The 22989-nt window shown below is 41.1% G+C and overlaps 1 protein-coding gene across 1 annotated transcript in view; it reads left to right on the forward strand.

The window, feature by feature from the left end:
- SLC7A11 (solute carrier family 7 member 11) overlaps positions 1–5460 on the forward strand; it is a 52729-nt gene extending 47269 nt beyond the window's left edge. Inside the window, exon 12 of the mRNA XM_083571481.1 lies at positions 4952–5460. Within this exon, the coding sequence (XP_083427607.1) occupies positions 4952–5019 (68 nt within the window). The 3' untranslated portion in view covers positions 5020–5460. The remainder of the gene's footprint in view (positions 1–4951) is intronic.
- Positions 5461–22989: the final 17529 nt, after the last annotated feature.

Consider the following 22989-nt stretch of genomic DNA (forward strand, 5'->3'; position numbering starts at 1 on the left):
ATTCCCCAAGTAAGGATATATCTAACAAAAGCCATGGGGCCATGCTCTCTGGTCAAGCAGTAAATGATACTGAACTTTTATTTTACCTTACTGGCACTTATCATGGACTATCTCTATCTGTTTGGAAAAGAACATATAGTGAGAGAACCATATCCCCCCACCCCCAATAGCCTACTTTGACCCAGTTTGTTTCTGTCATTGTCCCATGTATTGACATCTGAATTTTGGTTGTGTTTGATCAATGTTAAAGAGAGCTGTTCAGCTGTAAAGCAAATGCAATTAATCTCTGATCAGTATTGATCAACTACTAGGAGATGTCAACAGCAGCCAATATTTCCATGATTAGTACTAAATACCACAAGTAATTTGTGCAAATTCAGGGCTGATTTATGACCCAAACCTGGGTGCTAAAGATAGCACCACAAAAGAAATAAGTATTATTTTTACTTAAGCATAAGAAGAGCCTGCTGAATTAGTCCAATGGCCCATAGTGGAGCATCCTGTTCTCACAGTGGTCAGCCTGATGCCTATGGGAAACCCACAAGAAAGACCTGAATGCAGTAGCACTTTCCCTGCTTGTGATTCCCAGCAAGGCAAAAGGCAAGTGTCAGCCACCATTTCTCAAAGGCACTTTTCACCTGTAAAAAATCCACACTTAGCCTGTTTTTCTTTCTCACCCAGAATCAAATTAGCCATCCCTATACTGAAAACACATAGTTTGCTTTTGTTTTAAGTGTATATGCTAGTATAACAGAGTTTCTTCTGAAGTTGGCAGCCTTCTCACGACTTGACTTGAAAAATGAACTTTTCTACTTCTCAATTTACTGCACTACTTCAAGGTGTACTGGATCTTTTTCAATTATCTAGTTACATAAAAGCAGAACAAGAATCTTATAAGATAGATACAGTGGTACCCCTGGTTACGTACTTAATTCATTCCGGAGGTCCGTTCTTAACCTGAAACTGTTCTTAACCTGAAGCACCACTTTAGCTAATGGGGCCTCCCGCTGCCGCCATGCCACCGCCGCACGATTTCTGTTCTCATCCTGAAGCAAAGTTCTTAACCCGAGGTAATATTTCTGGGTTAGCGGAGTCTGTAACCTGAAGCATATGTAACCTGAAGTGTATGTAACCCGAGGTACCACTGTAATTCCACTTGTAGCTTAGCAGCAGAACACAGCAAAATAGTTATCAGTGAAATTAGCATTAGAATTTGTGAACTAATTTGACTCTGCAGTGCAGATTTGAGAATAATGATCTGTCTTCTTAACCATGATAAAATTAGATCACTTAAAAACAGTGCCATGAGTAAAAGGAATATAAAATTAAAATGCACATGACATTCTGTAGGAATCTTTCTTGCTATTAAAACTGATGCCTATAGCAGTTTATTTTTCTCTGTCTGAGAATAAGGCAATGGAAGCAATATCTTTCACTCGATAGTCAACATTTCCAAAGCTTTTGGATCATATTTTTATGAATCAGTGTGGCCACAGGATGCCAGTATTGAACCATTTTATGCGAGCAAAAAGAAAACATTCCCTTCCAGGCAGTTACTGGAGAGACTTGATTTCTGCTTGCTGTGGCAATGCAGCTGATTCTTTGAGCTCTTAAAAAGAAGCCTATTGTTTTCTCTGGCACGAGAAAATACAAATACCTGTAAATGATACAGACATGCATTGCAAACCTGGCTAAGATAATATTTACAGATATTAGTGTATTTCACCGTATATGATTAATGCCTGGAGAACTGTAGTTTGTTAAACTATGTAATCATTTTTAATTGAAATATAATGGTTATTGTTTACTTAAATATGCAATGCTTTGTTAAATGTAGTTTGGTACTAGATGAGACTATCAAAGGATGTCAGGATGGATACTCAATTTGTGTCTCAGTCTAGACTTCATGTCCTTGAGGGTCTAAGCTACTGTACATGAATTGTATGCTTTTTTATCTCAGTGACTGGAAGATTGACTGCACTTTAACAGTGTTCTAGCAAGCTAATATAATGCTACACTGAGTTGCATCCAAAGACCTGGGTGAACCTGGGTTTGGATAACATGTGAGCTATAGTTTAGCTCATAGTAGTGGTGCTGTGGGTTAAACCACTGAGCCTCTTGGGCTTGCCGATCAGAAGGTTGGCAGTTCGAATCCCCGTGACGGGGTGAGCTCCCGTTGCTCGGTCCCTGCTCCTGCCATCCTAGCAGTTCATTTTTTTAAAAAATGATATTTATTCAGAATTTCAACAATACAAAAACAAAAACAAGAAAATCAGAAAAATACATCAAAAAATAAGACAAAAAGAAAAATACAAATCTCAAATCACAACTTTCCATTTGCTTATTTCTTGAACCTCCTCACACCTCCCTTTTTGTATTCTAGTTTGATTCATTATTCCAGCAAATTCTTCCCATGTTTCTCAATTTTAATTTAAATGATTAATCTTCACAATCTATCTTATCAATTAATTCAACATAACCTTTCCATCCTTTAATATAATCTGTTATTCAATTTACCTTAATCTTTTTAACCTTATCTTATCTTAAAAATCTTAAAATTTCAAAATTTACATCGTATTCGTTCATATCTCCTTAAATCATTTCTGCTAAAGCCACTTTGGTTCCTTTCCAACATGTTCCCTGATATTTCATTAATGTTACACTAATTCCAAAATTAACAAAAGAATTTCCCTTGATATCTCTAATTTTTATCCAACGTCCCTTCTTCCTGGTTTCGGGTCATGTCAGTCCTTTCTGTCCATTACATCCAGTCCATCAATCTGGTGTTCTTATATCCGAGGCCCTTAAGTCTCTTCTTGGCCCCCTCTGCACATTTTCTTGTCCTTGTTTGTGCTTGCACACTTCTTTGTCTATTGTTATCTTCTTGGGGAGTGGGTCTCCGGAGGGTTCCATCCGGTAATAATTTCCATTTTCCTTCGTCAGGCTGGTCCCTTCCCCCCAGTCCCACTCCCCGTCGTCATCTTTGTAATCCAAAAAGTATTTATCCAAAAGATAGTTGTTCACCTGTTTCATAGTCCCACTAGAGTTAAGAGCTTCCTTGACTTCAAACACTTCCCAGCCCTCTCCAAGTTCAATCTTCCAACGCAGTAACTTTTGTTCCTGCAGGACTTTGGATCTCTCCATTTGTGTTGTTTGAGGAGTAATCACTGCCTCTTCCTTCTTCATCTGCCCTTGGACTTGCCTTGTCAAACCAGATTCTTGAGTTGGTCGCTGTATAACTTCTTTATCCTTATTCCCTGTTAAATCATATTCGCTGGCCACAGTGCTCATCAAGTCCAATTTTTCATGCATCAAATTCATTTTCTCATGCAGCTGCTCCAGCAAGGCATTTGTCATGCCAAGGGCAGACACTAAACCTTCCTTCCAACACATTTCTGTTCAAGGTCAAACGGCTGGTCCCACGATCCAAATCTTGCAGCTGTAGAGTCCAAGTAAACTACAACAACAAACTGACAGGCTCCCTCTAGGGGACACAGTTTCTTTTTGTATCCATTTTTAAAATGTATCCAACAAAAGAGATTACTTTCGATTTCAAATCCTTTCGATTTTCAAATACTTTGTATCTTTAAAATACAGAAATGCAGAAGGTAGCGTTGAAGTTAATTTGTTTCTCTTCTTTTTTTTAAACTATCTGTCAAAGCACTCCACTTTCAATCAATGGACGTCTCAATTTCTGTCCCGAAACCCCGTCCCCAGGTTTGGGACGATGGAAACTTAAATTCCTTTACTCTCCTCCTGCAGGATTAAACAGTCAAATCCCCCCCCCCCTTTTCTCCTGCTTCCAAGGGGGTTTTATTAGTTGTGGATGCAGGAAATTTCCAACTTTAAAGCAGTTTTCCAGGCTGTTAGTTTGCAAGGTCTTTGCTTCAGTCTATATACAAAAAGCGGAAGGCGGACTTCCTGTTTAAACCTTCCCGCTTGTGCCTAATTCATAAATTTTGCAAATTTCTTGATCCAATTCTCCGTTTTTACTCACGGGTACTTGATTTAGAGTCCAAATGTCATCAGGAAGAAGTCAGCGCTCTCCGGCGATGGCAGCGCGGCTTCCTTCCATGGAAATAGCGATTGGTTCACAGCACCGCGCTGCTCACCCCACTTCACTCCGGAGCCCCGAAAAGGGGTTTCCTCATGAGTAGGGGAGGTGCTCTTGGTGCTCTGCCGAACCCCACGTTCCCAGGCTTCTCCGCCTGGGATTTCTAGCGGGCCCCCGTCTTCACCGCGGCGGGAAGACCCAATTTCCACAGAGCCCGTTCCTCCGATCGGAGGAACTCCGCCATTCGTTGTTGGCGCTAACCCGGAAGTTCCCTGCCATCCTAGCAGTTCAAAAGCACGAAGTGCAAGTAGATAAATAGGTACCGCTCCGGAGGGAAGGTAAACGGTGGTTCCGTGTGCTGCTCTGGTTTTTTTCCCGTGTGCTGCTCTGGAAGCTGTACGCTGGCTCCCTTGGCCAGTAAAGCGAGATGAGCACCGCAACCCAGAGTCATTCATGACCTAATGGTCGGGGTCCCTTTACCTTTACTAGTGCAGCTGCAGTAGTACTGGAGGATGAATAAAGTGGCCTAAGTCTGCTCTCCAGGAGCCTACAAATTTCTATGTTCATGCTAAACTAAGGTTTGGCTTAGCATTCTGTGAGAACTGGACTTAAGTTAGTTTACTTTAGATCCCATTGAAATCAATGGAGCAAGTAAATCCAAATGTGCCATTGAAATCAATGGGAGGCTAAATTCATCTAATTTAGGCTGCAATCCTAACCTCAATTTCTTTGGAAATAAACCCCACTGAATTCAGTAGGATTCAGCTTCTGAGTAGACATGGTTAAGATTGCACTGTTAGTCCAGAGATCCAACCCTCTGTTGCATGCAAGATTAATCTTACCAATGGCCTTTCATAGAACCTTTCAAAAAGTCTCCTCTATTTTTGTCCTTTACAGACAAGACAACGTTAACATTGCAAATCATCTTGGAAGTTGTTCCATCAGAGGGGAGTGCCACATCATGATCTTCTGCAGCTGAAAGTAGCAGAGAGGCCAAGCAACCAGCTTCTTCATCAGTCAAGGAAATGTGTGTGTGTTCACCTTCCTAGGCAACATGGAGAAATAATGAACTGTGGAGGGAACTGTTTTATAGTGTCAATATTTTTATGTGTGGTCATCTGGTACTGTGGACTCGGGCCACATTCTTGAAAGGAGAAGCTATGGAACCTTTGTGGAACAAAGTGTATGCTCTCCTTCTATGAGAATAGAGTCAATGTAATCTGAAATTCCCTTTATCATACAAGGGAAGGGATCGGTTTTTAACATTGATGATTTGTACTGTAGAGTAAATGAACATTTGTTTAAAAATGTTCAAGACAGCTAAAAAAAACAAGAGAGATAATGTCTGTATTGTTTGTACTGGGTCTAAAGAAAGAAAGGAGTAAAAAAATGTGAGTGCAAAATTACTCCATCCCTTGTTAATATCTGTTTTTGTTTCATTGAGAACACTACCAAGTTCAAAACTATGTACACTCTATTTACCTTTTTAGTTCTTGCTGATATGGATGGGCATCCTGTTCTTTTATATCAGGGGTAGCTAATGTGATGCCTTCCATATGTTGTTGAACTACAGCTCTCATAATCCCTGACCATTGACCATGTTTGCTTTGGTGGGTGGGAATTGGAGTTCAACCCTGTCCGAAGGGCACCACTTTCCTTACTCCTACTTTAGATGAACCTAGCAATGTATTTACAGAAAAGCACTCTCTGAATGAACGGTGCCGACACAGCCACAGCAGCATCCTGCATGAGGTCACTTGGGCAGGGTGCTGTACTGTTTCTCACCTGCAAATCAGCACAAACACATTATAATGGATACACTGGATTGTGCTGATTCAGCTGAATTATTGGCAACACTTTATGGATGACTGGAAAGCCTTTAAGAAGATGGAGCTTATTGTCTCCAATCCTAGCCTCAGTCCTACCATGCCCTATCTCATGCCACTAGCCCAGCAGCAAAACCTGTGTTGCTTCAATGCAGCTGTCCTTCTGCCTAATACTTAAAAGTGCAGAAGCTTATAGGGTTGGACCATAAGGGAGGTTAGCATCTTCCCTGTGTTTGTGATAAAGCATCTTAAGAACAAATGCTTTCCTTAGGCATATGGATTATTTCCCAGTCTTAGCAGTTTCTTTTAAAAATGACAGCTACCAAAACTTTGGTTATTTCCAGTCTGGAAATTTGGGAATTATGCCCAGAAGCTTAAGAACCAAGTAATGAATGGTGTATGCCTCAGACAGCTTTGGAATTCTGTTTGCTATGGAGAAAAGCCAAATGGCCAACTGTTTTTGAAACTCAGCACAGAATTAAGGAGTAGCTGGTGACATGTTGTATGGTTTTACTTTTCTTTGAGCAAGAAGCACACACACAAACCCACTACTCACTTTGCACACACAAGTCTTGGTGTTTTCTTGTGTAGCTTTGGTCCCACCCCATATCTTGTAAACTTTAGTCCCAAGTTATCAACTGAAATCAAAGAAAATTCTTCCTCCAAACTCTTTAATCAGTTTATTACAGTCATAGACCAGCAGTCAGAGAATAGAATATTAAGTGGATAAAAAAACCTGATAATTAAAACAGATAAAAACTAAAAACAAATAAAAAACATTCAGTTAAAACAACTGTAAGAGCGTAAGAACTAAAAGACTCGCAGTTAAAACAACTGTAAGAGGCTGGAGAGTAGAAGCCTCTGAAATAGAGGACACTCACAGTATTAGAAACTGATGTGCAAATATGGTTAAAACAGACAATTAAAACAATGTACAACAATAAATTTAGACACACTGTGCAACAATAAACTATCCCAGGGAGTTGACTCAGAGTCACCCATGGAACCGGGTTTGGGGATTTTTATGCCGGGCTATTTTGAGTTGGGCGATGGTCTGCGTCTACAGATTTGCACACAGAATCTGGTGACCATCCAGGTCTTCTTCTGGTCTTTGCCTAACAGCAAAAGGTCAAATTTTTGCTTTTGCGGGAGGTCGGCGAGCCTCACCAGTAGGGGATCAATGAACTTACTGCATGTCTCTTCGTAAAAGGGACATTTAAAGAACAAGTGTTCTGGGCTTCCTATCTCTCCCAATGGACAGGTGCAAAGTCTCTGGGCATAGGGGACTTTTCTAAAGGCTCCTCCAAACTCAAACATTTCCTAACTTCCTATTGAAAAAATATTAATATTTAAATATTCATCTTGAACATCATATGTTGTTTGCCTTTGGTTTGGAGTAGAGGTTAACCTCTCACTAAAACCTCTGTTGCAAAGTAAGTTGCTATTCTGCATTGGTAATCTTGCTTATAGTCATAGGTTTATGGCGACAGGAGAAAGAAGGAAGTAGTTATTCACACAGCATATATGGAATCCAAAGTTGTAGTGATGTGATGGTGACTGACATGGATGGCTCTAAAATGGGATTATACAAAGTCATGGAATATTAGGCTGTCAATAAGTGCTAATCAATATGTCTGTATATTACCTTCAGTATTGGAGACAATGTATTTCTTAATACCAGTTGCTGTGAAACACAAATTGAGAGTGCTGTTGTGATCATGCACTGCCTGTAGGCTTCCCACTGGCATCTGGTTAACCACTGTGCTGATATTAAAAACAGTCTTGCTTTTGTTAACATAATTCCTAACTTGGACTATAGTTAAATAGTTGGCTTGTGTGTATATTTAAAGGACACCATTTCTCAAACTTCTGCTGCTCCTCAAGCCCCTATAGTTAGGAAATCATTCCAGTTTATTTGTGTCATAGTAGTTTTTTCTATTTAAATATTATTTATTTAGAGTGTCTGTGTTCTGCTCTTACTGGGGAAGGTTTTGCCCAGTATCCTCTATGTGTGATGGGCTCATGGAAAAAACCTGCCCCATGAGCCCTTGCTGAAGAGGGGAGGGGAAAGCCTTTATAAGGCTGCTTCCCCTGGAGCTCAGGGACAGTTTGCTTTGAGAGCTTCCCTCCCACCTTCCCTCAGGTTCACTGAACTGATCCTGGTAGCCAATGCCATGTCAACCCTTGCCCTGCCTGCTGCTGTCAATAAAGATTTGGTCTGATTTTATCCCATCACCATTGTATTTTGCTGCTCTCATGGGTCACATAATGCTCCTGCCTGGGCAAAAAGTTTGACATACAAGGGAAATGAAAGGAAGGAAATAGGAAAAACAGAAAAACAGGCACCAATTTCTAAGCAGTTGTTCCTATAATGACCATCTAGTACAGAATATGCTTTCTTCGCCATTAGTTTCAGAGAAAATAACCTCCCTCTCCAATTTATTTCACATATAAGTAATCTCAAGGGTTAACTTGAAAGCAATAGTTATACAAACTGATGTTACTTATGCTGACAGGATTCAGTTGAATTCTTCTATTCCAAAGTTTCTTGGTTTTTTTTTTAGTTTTTTGCATTTGGAAGCATAACACTTGGAAGAAAAACTGTTATAGACATCACTTTTTAATAGGATTAGTGGCACCCTCACAAGCTCTGTGTCCTTAGAGAAATTGCCTTCTTCATTAATTGTGCAATTGCACATTCTGTACAGAGTGAATAATTTGTAAAGTAATAGTGTGACTTTTAGAAAGGCACACAGGAGACTTATTATTCTAATTAATAATTCCATTGCATGAATATTTACAATCATAATAATACAGAGCTATATTAATGAGGTACCCTCTGTGTGATAAAACAAGAGGAGTAGGTTGCAAAGAAATGCATAGCTGTGCAAAGCCCAGAGAGTAAACAACGTTGCACATAAAACAAATCCTCACATCTGGGGTCCTGGAGACTGGCAACACATACATGTCTTACAACCCAGTGCCATTCAGATGGCTTACTGAAATTCTCATCAGCACCATCTGGCACAGCCATGAAGGATGGGGCTGATGGGATTTGGCATTCGGAAACACCTGGAGGGTTGGCAAAGGCTACCTTACAACATGGGATGTGCCACAGCCATAACACAGGGTGTGGAAGAGGTGATCTAAAGGGGAAGCACTGTGGGTGGGAGAAGTTCCTCCACCCACTGCTAGATTTAACTCCAGTCTCCTCTGCCTGTTTCTTTCAGCTGAGCTTACTATCACCCTCAAGGGGAAATGTGGCTAGTTGGTGGGGTTGTTGGGATTAAAGTGGCGGGCAGGGCAAGGATTCGGCACCCCTCACCCACTTGATACTCCTCTGCTTTACATCACTCCCTGCTTTACAACCATGTGGCAGAGCCACATCTAGTTAAAGCCCAAGTATGTGTATGTGTAATTAAATGCCAGCATGCAGCACTACAGCAAGAGGGATTCATAACAATACCTTGGAGCTCAGTCTGCTAGACCTGCTTACATGAATAAGTGCGGGAAGGACGAATGCTGTAAAGTTCTATCCATCTCCATTTACCATCTGCCTATTGATTTTAAGCTGCCTGATACAGTGAGCAGGTGTTGGTCAGGAGCAAAGCTAGAAATATCTGCTATTACTCCATTTGTGTTTCACCAACAGTGAGTAATAGAATATACTCTGACTTTGTTTATACAGGTGTAATCCAATGGGAATTGGTAAGAATTCAGCAACTGAATCTTTTTTTATTTACAAAAAGCTGTGCAAAGCCTTGCTGCTAATATAAAAAGGCTGATTAAGATCACATAAACCTAAGAAGGAAATGATAAACTTTGGCCAGAATAATTAATTACTACATATGCATTCCATTATTAATAGGCATTTGTAGTGCAATTCTAGGCACCTGCACTCAAAAGCAAAGCCTACTGAATTCAACAAGACTTATTCACTGTCCAATGGGGAAAGCTGCCCAGTTTTGTAAACAATAGCCAGTTTGGAACTAATTTTCTTTGAAGAAATTATGCTTGATCTCTAAAGAGGAACTTGAATATCTTAATTAATCAAGATCTTGCCTTTTACATTTATATCCAATGCATCTGAAGAAAAACAGACATATTGCTGGAGACTGTTTTGTTTAATATTGAGAATTTGAGATAGGCACCTCAGTTTTAAAGAAGTAGTTGGGCAGTGGTCTAGAATTTCCCTGACAGTCGGTTAATGTTCTTTATTAAATGTTTGCATGAGTTTCATCTTTTCATTTCTGAGTTAAAAATGATACATTGGGAGTGGGACGTTTAGGTTGTTGTTTAAAAAAAAAACTTAATTTCCCACTGTCACTGGCTTAGCCAGTGAGAGATGTTGGAAGGGAGTGGGGGAAGAGATGAAATTTTAGCAGGTAATAAACTATCTGCTGTCATTCCTTTATATTATATAATGAGATCCAAAATACACTGTAGATTATTGGCACATTTTGCCTAGCTTAATTATGATTTCAAATCAAAACAGTGGATGCGTATTGATTGGTAACTTCTCAGGCAAAGGCAGATAAGTGAAAAGTACTCAACATTCTCTTTTCAAAATACCAAGCAAACAAATCTAAAAAGTCTGTAGTGAAAATAGAACTGCTTATAAATGTTGCAAACTGAATGCAATGAAATACGGTGTTTCTAAAATGAAGTGCAGTGACTAAATTTCCCGGTAGGTCCTGTAGCTGGAAAACATGCTGTAAGGAGAATGTACGTTTTGCAGACATATTGCCCCTATTCACATGTTACTCATAGCATTTACAGCTTGAAGCAGGAGTGGTGCTGCTACTCACAATGTAAGGTTCCTGCATCAACCATCCTTTGATATCCACACATCACATTTGTCATGAAAAGCAGCTGTTAATGCACAGAAGCTTCACATGAACAAAAGACTTATGCAGCCATACTCAACACCCAGACAATCTTTGGAGTGAACCACATTCAATGTGAAGACACTTCAGTAGAAGGTTGAAGTAGCCCAGGGATGCAACATCAAGGATGTGCCTGGAAGCATATTTTAGTTCTTGCTTCAAAGCATGAGCGCCCTCTCGAGTAATATATGAATAGGGCTGGTGCCTATGAGAAATAAAGCAAACTAGGATTAATCCACTAATTTAAAATGGCACTATAGTACTTCAAGCAGTAGAGATATTTTCTAACAGAGAGCTTCTATTCGGATGACTTGTCCTTGTTTGCACTTTTTCAATTTCTCCTTTGAAATCTTGACAAGCCTTTTCATTACTGGATACATCCTGTGGGGTTCCTGTTCCTATTTCCTCATTATGCAGAGAATCTCCAAGCAGATTAGCCACATTGCTGGTGTAGCAGTTCTGGGTTGGAGAAGATGCATGTCGCGAGGAACTGGAAGGTGGGGGTGGATGCTGCAAGCTAACAGCAATGGGTTAAATTGTCACATGAAGGCTGCTTTTGAGTGGTCTCTGCTAAATAAGAGTAACTTGGAGATCTTTAAACTGTTGTAGTCTTGATATTAAGGACTTTGCATTACAAGCAGAAACATGTTGGTCTGCAATCATTGTCAAACAGGAGTGCATGGCTAATGTGTGCGACACATACAGGGCCTACCAAAATGATGCTCTGCAGTTCCTTTAATGTGCTCCTGGATCTGTTTGCTATTGGAAATGGGTGATATACACCTGTAGTTTTGGAGAAATCCATGTCAGCCCATTCCCTTCCCCCTTTGAATCTTAATTTAAATAGGACCATGTACAGGCATCTCTTTTAAAAAGCAAGCAAGACTGGAACCCTCAGGGACAGCTCTGATGTGGTGTAGGAAACCAGGAACAAAATGAATTTCAGTCTAAAGTAAATATATAATAGTGTAATGAAATAGCCATGGAATTGTCCTGAACTAAGGGTAGAATAGCATCATTCCCTTGATCAACAGATGGATGAAGCACTCTTTTTGACCCTTATTAGACCCATTTCCTGGACATATAACTGTAATAAATATGCAATTAAGATTTACTGTATTGCTGTTTGATGGCTAGCAGTGATGCCTGCTCAAAACAACCAGCAGCTATTCAAACGCCCACACACCTGACAAAGTGGCTGGAATAAGAGTTATGGGAGCAGAAATTGGTCTTTTTGGGGTGATTTGTTTGATTTTTGTATGAATTTGGAGATAGTGCTGAAGGTGATGCTGTTACTTCTAATTGTACAGAAGAGAATAACATGATAGGCTAATTCCAGATTCCTGAACAAAAGCTCTACATACCTCCAAAAAGTGTGGGAAAGCCCTAAAAGTATGACAAGGATGGGTGAGAATCTATATATGCATCTAAAGCAGTTTCTGGTTGTACACTACTTACATTATGTAAAAAAATGGAAATATATTTATCTTCTAATTGTAAAGCTTTTAATTGAGCTCCTCTTGTACTGTTGATGTGTTAAATATGTATATACGTGTATACAGTTAAAACAAGTTATACAGAAATGCATTTTTGCTAAATATAAAAATGCCCATTAAAAAGTCTTCATATTTTAAAATTCAGTTGCCACCAGGAACTGTTATGTGGTATTTAGGCATAGTGAATTACTGTGCACTGTCCCCATAAGCACAACACAAACTCTTCTCTCCCTTTTTTACCTTGGCCTTGGATAAATCTGCTGCAGGCCTGTATTAAGAGCCTTGCCAGGAAGCTGTGTAGAATCCTATAAGTCTTTCTACAAGGAAGCCTAAATTTGACAGCAGGTGTTCAACTGAAAACCAGGGTTTCATTTCATAAGAAATTTTTAAAAACTGAACAAATGGAGGCAATTTATTACAATCATTTCTTGTACAGAAATGAATGCCAGATTTATGAATAAGGGTGCTCTGTCAATATTTTGCAGAAGGGTTTCTAATGCATATTGGGAAATTTAAGTTTTTGCAATCAAAGTGTTCTGTTTCCCAAGCATAACGAATCCATTTTAAAAAAGCAGACTTTTTGCAGTTGGGAAAGTGATGGGAAGTTGCAGCCATCAACTGTCCCTCCTCTTTAAGGGTATTCTGTTAAAGGGATCCAGGGGTGTGGATCTCTTCTGAAGCCTGGGTATGGGCTAGGGCCATGCCATGACCCCATTGGGGACCCCGGAGGTGCTCTCAGTTGATGTACATTGGAGTTGGCAAGGTTTTACCTGCCTGGGCCGGTCAAGTCCCGTGCAGATTTCTCAGTGGGCCGGATCGCGTGCACGTGCGTGATTTCCGGCATCTGTGCATGCGCGATTTCTGGCACTGTGGAAGCGAGTTCCTGTGCCACGCTGGTTTAGCGCAGCATGCGTGGACTCACCAAGCAGGCGGCTTGGTTCGGGGGTGTCTCGTGGGCTGGTTAAACTGCCCCCATGGGCCACTTGCAGCCCATGGGCCTCAGGTTGCCGACCCCTGATGTAAGGGTGGTTGACCCTTACTAGACTACCTGCATGGCACAGAAGGAATCAGATATAGTTGGTTCAATTCCAATGCCTAAGCCAATGCCACTCACATTCTGTAGCCAATAAAGTTGTGGCCTTTTTAGCCCATTAACCTAAAATACTAGTGTCCATGTGTTTCATTATTCAACAAATGGGGGAGGGCTCGGGGCCTTGACACGCAAGAAAATAAGGACGAGCACTCATTGTGGTGTAACTCCTCACCAAACAAATATGACAGGCTATTCAATAAAGACTGGATATCATCTAACCTTCCCATAAACATTGTGCAAACAAATCAGGAGGAATGGTTAGTAAATGGGGCATCTGAAGGAGCCCAGCATTCTGAATGTCACATATCCATTTGTTGCTCATTCATACTCATTCAGAGTTCAGATGGTGGTTCCAATGAATGGAGGAGGGAAAGGGGGAGTGACACTACAAACTGCACAACCTTCAACTCAAATATATTTTAGCAAAAATATCCAACATTCTGCAAGGACTTCTGGCTGGAACTTTTCCTGTCCCCATGCACCCTCTAAATCTGTTCTGAGGGTTTCTCCAACCCTCTGGTGAAGATGTGGGGGAGGTGCAGGGGTGCACAGAGAGAGGAGCAAAGGAAGTTCTGTTGTGCAAATGGCAATCCCTGTGCTAATGGAACTACTTCATTCGACAACACCCTGACTTGTCCAATAGAGCCACCATTTCTTTGTGAGTCTAGGTGTATGGCTTTCTAAGTTGCCTACAAAACAGGAACCTTCTGTTGGAAATTTAGCAGGTCTAACCCCTTGCAAGGATAATTGCCCGAGAGCAAAAAGTCGCCCTCTTTCCTGTCGTCTGTGAGCCCAAGTAGATGTGACGCTAAATGCACATTTGTATTCCACATCCACAGTTTTAAAAATGCAGATGACAGCTGCTGGGGAAAGCCAACAATTTTGGAGACTGCTGGAGTAGAAGTTTCGCGCTTTCCTCCATTGCAGGAGTCCTGTTGGAAATCACTCCTCCAGAGCTGCTCTTTGCCTTGAGAAGGAGGTTAGCAAAATTTTGCCCACCCTACATATGAAACAGGGGAAATCCTTTCCTTTTTCACAGTGGGAAAATTGTGCTCAGTGCTACCTTTATCTGGTTCTCAGGATTGCGCTGTGCATTCTGGCACCACCTTTTTAGTAATTGTCACCCTGCCAAAGAAACATAAATTTGGACAGACTGCCTAGTCCCCTCCCCTGCTTGATGCAGAAAACCCAGAGCTAGAGCATCACCAACAGATGGCTGTCTAAGGAGGGGGAGCTCATCACCCCTTTAGGTAGTTGGTTCCATTGTCAAGCTTCTCTTGCCCATCTCAGTCGCTGATAGAAATGTTGATGTGTTGGACAGAGCCATGCTCAAAATAGGTCATGTGTTTCATGGGCAGAACCCTACATGCAAGTAACTGTATGTGTGGTGGCTCTGTTCAGATGTTCAACCAATATAAGTATTGTTTATGGACTCTGCTGTTTTTCTGCCTATGTATGTGAATTGCATCTGAAGATCTGAATGCGGCTTACATATCATATCACACACATTGCTTTCATGAAGATGCTTTAAAACTGTTTTATCTGTTTTTAATTGCTTTGAAAGGGTTTCAGTATGTTTTTATTTTGTTCTGGATATTGTTGTTTTTAATTATTGCTTTATTACTGATGTGTTTGTTGCCTTGGGCTCCTTTGTGAGGAAGGGAAGGATATAAATTTAATAAAACAAAATAGAGGCCCTTTTAATTATGAATGGTTCTCCTCCCCCCCCGCCATTATTTCAATTGGGGAAGGGGGAAGGGGCCTTCAGGACAGCCTGGGAGCCATTGTCATAACAGCCTTTGGATGATTTTAGATTCTCTATCACTGGGTCAATATCTATTGAATGAGAAAGGGCTTATGGCACACTGTGGGGGGACAACCCTGGGAATTATTATTACCTTGTACAACCTGGACTAAATATGTTATGTACCTAAGTTGTGTACCTGCCGACTACCTGTTTGGCCTCTTTTATGAATGCTAAGCTCACAAAGATTCAGAATCAATAAAAACAATTTCTGCAGGGAAAGGAGAAATGTTATTAGGGAAGCTGAAATATGTTTTTGCATTAAAGTGTCTCTTTTCCTAGATTATATGGATATTTTGGAAACAGGACTGCCCACGTTCAAAAATAAAACAAAATCCTCCAACGTACTATAAAACTTCTTTCTCCAGGAGAGCAGACTATGTAGAAGAGAGAAAATGGTTTTCTGGTGAAGTAAATGTACAACAAACAACATTGTGTACACTAATTCTGGGCTGAAGGCTGCTCTCTGCAGGGAATGAATAATGGCAGGGCAGCCAGTGAACAGCACCATCTAACTTTCACGTGAAAGCTCCAATATCAATGAATTTGCTCCTAAGCGCCTTCTGTGGTTTCTGAGATGCCGTGGCTGTAGCCTGATATTCTACCCATTGGTAAAATTAGTAGAACTTGAGTTCTTGAACTCTTGGGGTGAAACTAGACCTGCAGTACCAAGGAAAAGGTCACAAAAAAGTTAGCAAGATTTTGAGTTCATCAAAACTCTTCACCGGAGCAGATGATACATATAAAAAGAAAGGAAAAACACTGTTTTTGAGCAAGATGGAGAAATGCTTTTCAGGTTGAAATGCTTTTTAAGACAGAACGGTGGAGGTTTTATGCAGACCTAGTCGGTTCTGGTCAATGTTACTGTATCCTACTTCTAATGGGCCAGCATCACTATGTGAAATCTTGTAGACCTTCATGCTACTTATTATCCTAGTTTACTACACATGCTTATGCTACACAGAAACCACTAACTGTTTCCAATGACTAAGGAAGTTTACATTGTTTTCCACATGTAAAATTTGCCATGGAGCATACTTGTATTTTCTTAAGTAAGTGAGGTTGAATTTTATCTGTGTTCTCATCCACTGCCAATAATAATGCCCATTTTGGATTCCTTTATGCACCTTGCAATGGCATCCCTTGTATACTGGTCACACCATCTGTATGCTCATATGAAGTAGGCTTGACATGTAACTTTTTTTTTTTTGCATGCTTCTTGTCCATTTTTCACTATGGAGAAGGGTGTAGATGAAAATGCCATGCAGAGATGGAAAATGTTTCAACCTAAATGAATTCAAAATGCACTTAATTCTAAAACTGCCCTAAAAACCTTTTCTTGCTAGATTATTGATTTAAAAAGATAGCTGGCAGAGGCTTTCTGATTCCTGAGCAAAATCTTCCCCAGAAATTGTTAATTATGACTGTTAATTGCAATTGTTAAGACCAAAAAGGTTACCAACCTTTATTATCCACACAATCCATCATGCATAGATTTGGTCTGATTTCTTATCTGGGGACAGAGCTGGCTCATTTGTGTAGCTTGCTTGATTATGGGTGTATTTGCTTGCTTAGAAGTCTGATCCTGAAAACTAACGCAAACCTAATCACCCAGGTTATAAAAGCAATCAGGATAGATTCCATGTTTGCTTATTTTACCAGAATCCATGCAGTGACGGTTGTGTCCACACCCCACACAATCTCTTTGGGAATGCAAGCACTAACACACTGCAGCAATGGACAATGCTTTCAAAATAATAAATCTCAGTGTGGAGACGATTTTAATTGCTTCACATTTGGGAGCTGCATTTTAAGGAGACATACAGATCCCATTCCCGTAGCAGTGGTGTGTGAGGAAAGCCTGATTATGGATTTTGCATTAACATCCTATTTTGTAGAAACCCCATTCTCTTCATTAACAAAACATAGCCCTGATTTGTTTCATGGCATTGCTGCTCTTTTGATTTATGAGTCTGTTATTGTAAGAATTGATTACTGCAACTCTGTTTGAGCTGGTTTTGCTATAAATAACTATGTGCCACATTTAATAGGTTTTCCAAACAATTCATGTTCACCTGATATGGGTCAGGAAACCTAGTAATATTTCTTCATTTCCCTCTTAGGCTTCAAAATATCCATGTTTACTAGCTGATAATGTTTAAAAATCCTGAGAATGGGTTCCAGGGGTTTGTTGTTGTTGTTTCGTCCTTTATGTCAGATAATCTCAGTATCATTTTAATTTGCTTGTTAAATAGCTTCTTTTCCTGTTCTCTGCCATAAGCCTTTTTTTTTTTTTAAGACAAGACTTTTTGCTTACAGTGGAAGAAATATTCATTCACAAAGAATAGCACCTTAGGCTCCTTATTTCTAGATTTCATATAGATAGACTAATGAAACTTAACCATTTTTCTTCCGAATAAATAGTAAGTCACACATTATGAAATTATCAGGCCACTCTGGGTGTCACCAAATAAATAAGTTTTGCTGGGGAAGGGCCACAGCTCAGTGATTAGAGCAACTGCTTTGCACACAGAAGGTGTCAGATTCAATCCCTGGCACCTCCAGGAAGGCTCTTGAGAGCTGCCACTGCCAGTCAGTAGACAGTACTGAGCTAGATGGATCAGGGTAAGGCACCTTCCTGCTCTGCAGTAAAGGCTGGTGGGGTATAAGGCAGAGAGACCAAAGTAGGTGGAGCCAAAGCTAATGACTTGTGCAACCACAGCCAATGACAGGCAGAGCCAACTAATTCTAATTTTGTCCCCACCGTCCTCCCTGCCGAGTTCTGCAAGGGCCATACTGGACTGAGGAGAAGGAAGCTGACAGCCAATGCCACCTTCTGGACTAGTTATAAGTAAGAAGGCAAGCAGGTGGGGGGTGGCTGAGAGGAGACCGAGATGGGTCGGGTAGCGCACCTTTCACCCTAATGGACCACTCTCTCCTGGTACTCTGAATGTGCAGACACATTGTCTGGGGTTCCGTGCTGCAGATGGTATTCCTCCACCTGATTTTGGGTGATTCTGCACTTTCTCAATTAGGGATAGGGGCAGAAGTCTGATTTTCATGTGAACTGACCTGATTTGCACTTTGCAATACAATATGAAAACCACAAAAAGCCAACATTCAAAATCCACTTGTCTCCAGATTTTGTGACATGGTTTCCCAGCCAAATAATTTTTACCAACATGTTATGGGAAAGTATGGATTAAAATACATCTATTATTGAAAGCGAACCTTGTTGGGGGAAATTGCTTGCAAAAATGTGTGTACATCAAACTAAATTGCATAGAAAAATGTTTATACTGTATGAATAGAAATTTGCACTAAAAGGCTGACAATTTTTCAGCCTTTTAAACTACAAGAGTCCCATACACAATGAAGCAGAAATGGGGAGAAATGAACCTAAGGCTGGGAAAATGAGAAACAGGGAGAAACCAAATGTGACACATTCATTCATCCCTTGTATGCCAGTGCTCAGGACAACTGTAGACCTTAAATAGGATTTAGGAGGTGAGGCACAGGTAGCTGCAGAGGGAGAGGAGGGGACAGGAAACTTCCCTTCTGTGAACTTCCTTAAGTTAACATTTTAGGATCCAAGCCATTGTCTCTCAGTTGAAATGAGCATAGAGCCAAAGTATTCTTTGCTTCTTGTTCCCAGAGTGATTTCTAGGCCATTAGTCTAGTTGTCTTGTTGATCCTTTAAAGATAGAGAAGGGGCTGGTGTGGTACAGTCCAACTCAGGTTCAGCTGAGCTTTCCAAGACTGGCTGTGTTAGTTTTAGAATGTTCTTCAAAGGCAAAGTTGCTAGCATTTGCTGTGAGATGGATGTCACTGTGGAGACAGGATGAAAAGAGATGTCCCTGGGACCATATGCTCCAAATGTATGGGATTAGTTTCTTTTGTTGCAGACAAGATGCTCGGATAGCATCTTTTTGGGGGCAAATGCTGCCTTTCTTTCTCCCCCCCCCTTTTTTGGTAGAGTTGAAGCATAAAGGTTGGAACAATGATTTCCATGCCAATTAGGAGCTCAGCGATGTTTACTGAGGAGATGACTCATTTTATTGCCCAATATGTTTCTTTTAGTAAAAGGTTCAGGACTCTGGACGTTCTCCCTAGGATGGCTGGTTGGGGCTTGTTTGTCATGGTTCTCTACAGCCCAAGGCGCTACCTGCATTAAGCAGGCTCCTGGAAGGGTTTGCACAAGTTTTATGGCTGGTTTAATGGCCTACCTCAGGTGCTCTTCAAGCAGGGCTCTTAATCTGACTCTCATTATAGCTCGACTGCATGAAATGATATGAAGCTCCAAGCTAGATGAATAGGTACTACATCTGCAAAATGAGCACTGTATTGAACTCTGGTCTTCCCTCTAGTACTGCACAACGAAGCTGTAGAGATGACTTATGAGGCAATTCGACTATATTAATTTAGATGACATGCTCTTCCTTCAGAAATAGCCAAGGCACTCTTCTGCCCACACTGCAAGTACATCTTGCTGATTCAGCAGAAGAACTGCTCCTCATTTCGCTGCCATAAATTTTAAGCAGCAGGCAGTAACACACACAGGGTCAAGGTTAATGTTGGTTTTTAAAACCAGGAGTTATGTTTTCATGTTGTATTGACCTTTCGGTGGTTGTTGGGGGTTAAGAGCATTAATTGCTCATGTATCATGCTATTTCAATTAAGGATGAGTTTTCTAGCAAACTAAAAGCAATGCACCGGCTAGGAAAAAATGTCTCAACCTAGAAGTGTGGAAGATGCTTTAAAACAGTGGTGGGAACTTCTGGCCCATGGACCAAATCAGGCCCCGCGTTAGGCTCTCTCCCCAAACTATGCGCACCTACTCCACACATCATATGTGAGATCAGGTGTGGAACAGGTAGACTTGCAGCTATATAGGAACAATGGGGAGCTTTAAAGGGAACTCCTGATTGTTCCTTAACAAATAAGGCTTGCTGTCAGTGCCAATCAGCTGATCAGTGGTGATAGCAAGCCTTAGTAGGATTGGTTGTGCTATGGAGTGCCCAGTCATGAACTCCATAGCCCAGCTGATTCCTTCCCAAAGTGACATAGCTTCCAATTGTCCCAACTTTCCAGGGATAGTCCCAGAATTATGAAAGCCACCCCTCAGCTTCTGATTTGATCCTGGAATGTCCCTATTTCCCCCTACCAGTGCTACCGCTGCTGAGCTCAGGGAGGAGGAGGAGCTGGTGATTGTCCTGAGCACTAGTGATGGCTGTTTAACTTATTGGTTGAATGGGGGGGGGGTGCTAATTCCCACCACATTCCTAATGAAAATACCCTACTTCCTGTGAAGCTGCTGTTTTGCTCAAAAGCAGAATTGTGTGAGTATCATATGCATTACCCAAACAGTCCTCACAACAATCCTGCATTGCAGATGGTGTGGGAGAGCTGGGGGCCAAACTAGGTATGATGTGGATTGCATGAATGTAATAAACTTTTTAAAAAAATGTTAATAGCAGCCTCCCACCCACCAAACAACAACATCAGGACCTAAGGGGATGGGTTGTGGGAGCAGTTTAACACTTTCCTCTTCTGTGAACCCAATAAAAATATCGCCCCACCCCTGAAACTGCTGTTTGTATTGGAAGTTAGCTCTCCATGCCTGGAACTGCAATAACAGCTGCTATTATGTGGGTTAAAAAAAATCTTGCAATTAACACCCTGAGGCTAAGAATAGGGGCTTGCCTGCCACTGTTCAGAGCTGAAGTTAGATTTGAGGCAGAGGATCATCTGCCTCATATTCTTAAGGCTCAATTAAACATGATCTGGGAGATAATGTGAACAGTCTCTCCCATGCTTGTTTTTTCCTACTTCAAAGCAGCATATAGGGTTGGTTATGGGACTGGAGAAGCAGTGCCTGGAGACGAGTTAACACTTTCCAACTGCATAATTTCCTGTATCTGAATAGTTCCTATTTGCCACGGGTGGGGTGGGGGAAGAGACACACGCTCCATATAGAATCTTATAGGTTGGCATATTAGAACAAGGGTATGATACCCAAATATCAGCTTCAATGTGTGTGTGTGTGTATGTGTGTGTGTGTGGGGGGGGGAATGGCATAAAAAATTAGCAGGCCCAGCTGGCTCCCTTGGAGTAAGAAGTCAAGTAAATCCTGAGCAATGATTGTCTCCTGCCTCGATTCTAGTTTGGCCTTTCAGTGCTATGTCAGCCTTTGGCATAATGTATTTCTCTCCACCTCCAACAATTATACAGTGGTACCAAGGGTTACCAACGCTTCGGGTTACAAACGCTTCCGGATACAGACTCCGCTAACCCGGAAGTAGTATCTCATGTTAAGAACTTTACTTCAGGATGAGAATAGAAATCGTGTGGCCAGGCTGCAGCAGCAGCAGGAGGCCCCATTAGCCAAAGTGGTACCTCAGGTTAAGAACAGTTTCAGGTTAAGAACGGACCTCCAGAACGAATTAAGTTCTTAACCAGAGGTACCACTGTATGTGCTACATTTCTGAGGAAACTTGTCACAGTGCAAAAGCTAACCTGTCTGCTACTTTGTCACAGGCTGAGGGTGAGCTCTCGGGGTTAAAAGCTATGATGAAGGTCTATTACCTTGCTCCACCAAGTGCACTGCTTCAAGGAATAATGAGAAGAGTGAAGCATGAAGGCCACCGTGCCTGAAAATTGTACCTTTCTCACAGAGCACAGGCTGATGGAGATAATCACTTTAAATCTATAATTTCTTCCTATGTTGGGAATATGTGTCTGGTACACCTGCTTCAATTGATTTTTCCCTTTTTATTAGACGTTCTGGTAAGAGATCACCTCCCCTACTGTCACTACATGTGGCTTATCTCTCTGTCTAGTTTTATAACGGCATGTTCTCTCTGATGAGTTCTTCAAACCTGTACTTTGAGGACAGAAAAGTATCCCAAAGGTTTAAAAATCTATCTGTAACACAGATGTCCTATTTAGTTGTTCTGTGTGTTTTCAGCCAGAAAATTATGCGCTGAAAATCAGAATTGTGACTTCAAATACTATAATGTAGAATGGCGCACGCCATTTGTGACCAATCTCATTCATTTCGATGTGAGATTGCTCCATGACAAAGGGGTCTGGAGTATGAACCATATCCATGGCTTAATGATCTACTCTGGGCTATGTGTGCTAAGAACTCAGAGCACCCTTTGTGAGCAGAATGCAGCGAGAGTATTCAGCAGCTACTGAATTGATAGGAAGTTAAGAAGCCTCTGGATTGTGTAGGCCTTGTATAAATTCTAGAAGTTTGTATTTCTACCCTTGCCTGCTCAATAAAACAACAAATTCTGTTCCGTCCAGTTCAGGCTGCCCCATTTGGTCACTCTTAGCCCAGTGCTCCACTCACGACATGTGCAAGTCAAATACATGTGCATGGAAATGGGAGCAGGCTGAATGTGTGTGTGGTGCCTGTGTATAACTGTATACACAGAGGGCTGTCTGTGCATTGTACACAATGGACAATGTGGGAAAAGCAAGGCTCCCAATGATGGGAAGAGAACCATGAATGTGTACATTTCTATATGCAAAGGCTGCACACAGATAGTTGAGGGCCAACCCTGTGGAAGATTCCTACTTCTCCTATCACTCTTTTGTGTAGGATTCCCTTTGCCTTCTGCCATCTAGGGGTCCTTTACTCTTTTTTACCCATGTGATGAATGCACTGTTTTAGCTTATTCCTTAATGTCCACTGCTACCAACCATTTCTGGTTTTATTTATTTTTTAAATACAGGTACCCTTGTGAGGTTTCAGGCCCGAGAAAGACAGGAAGATTTATTTAAAGTGAACCAAATCTAATATTATTTAATCATTTGAAATTT

The sequence above is a fragment of the Podarcis filfolensis genome (assembly GCF_964270895.1).
Source record: "Podarcis filfolensis genome assembly, chromosome: 9".
NCBI classification, from domain to species: Eukaryota; Metazoa; Chordata; class Lepidosauria; order Squamata; family Lacertidae; genus Podarcis; species Podarcis filfolensis.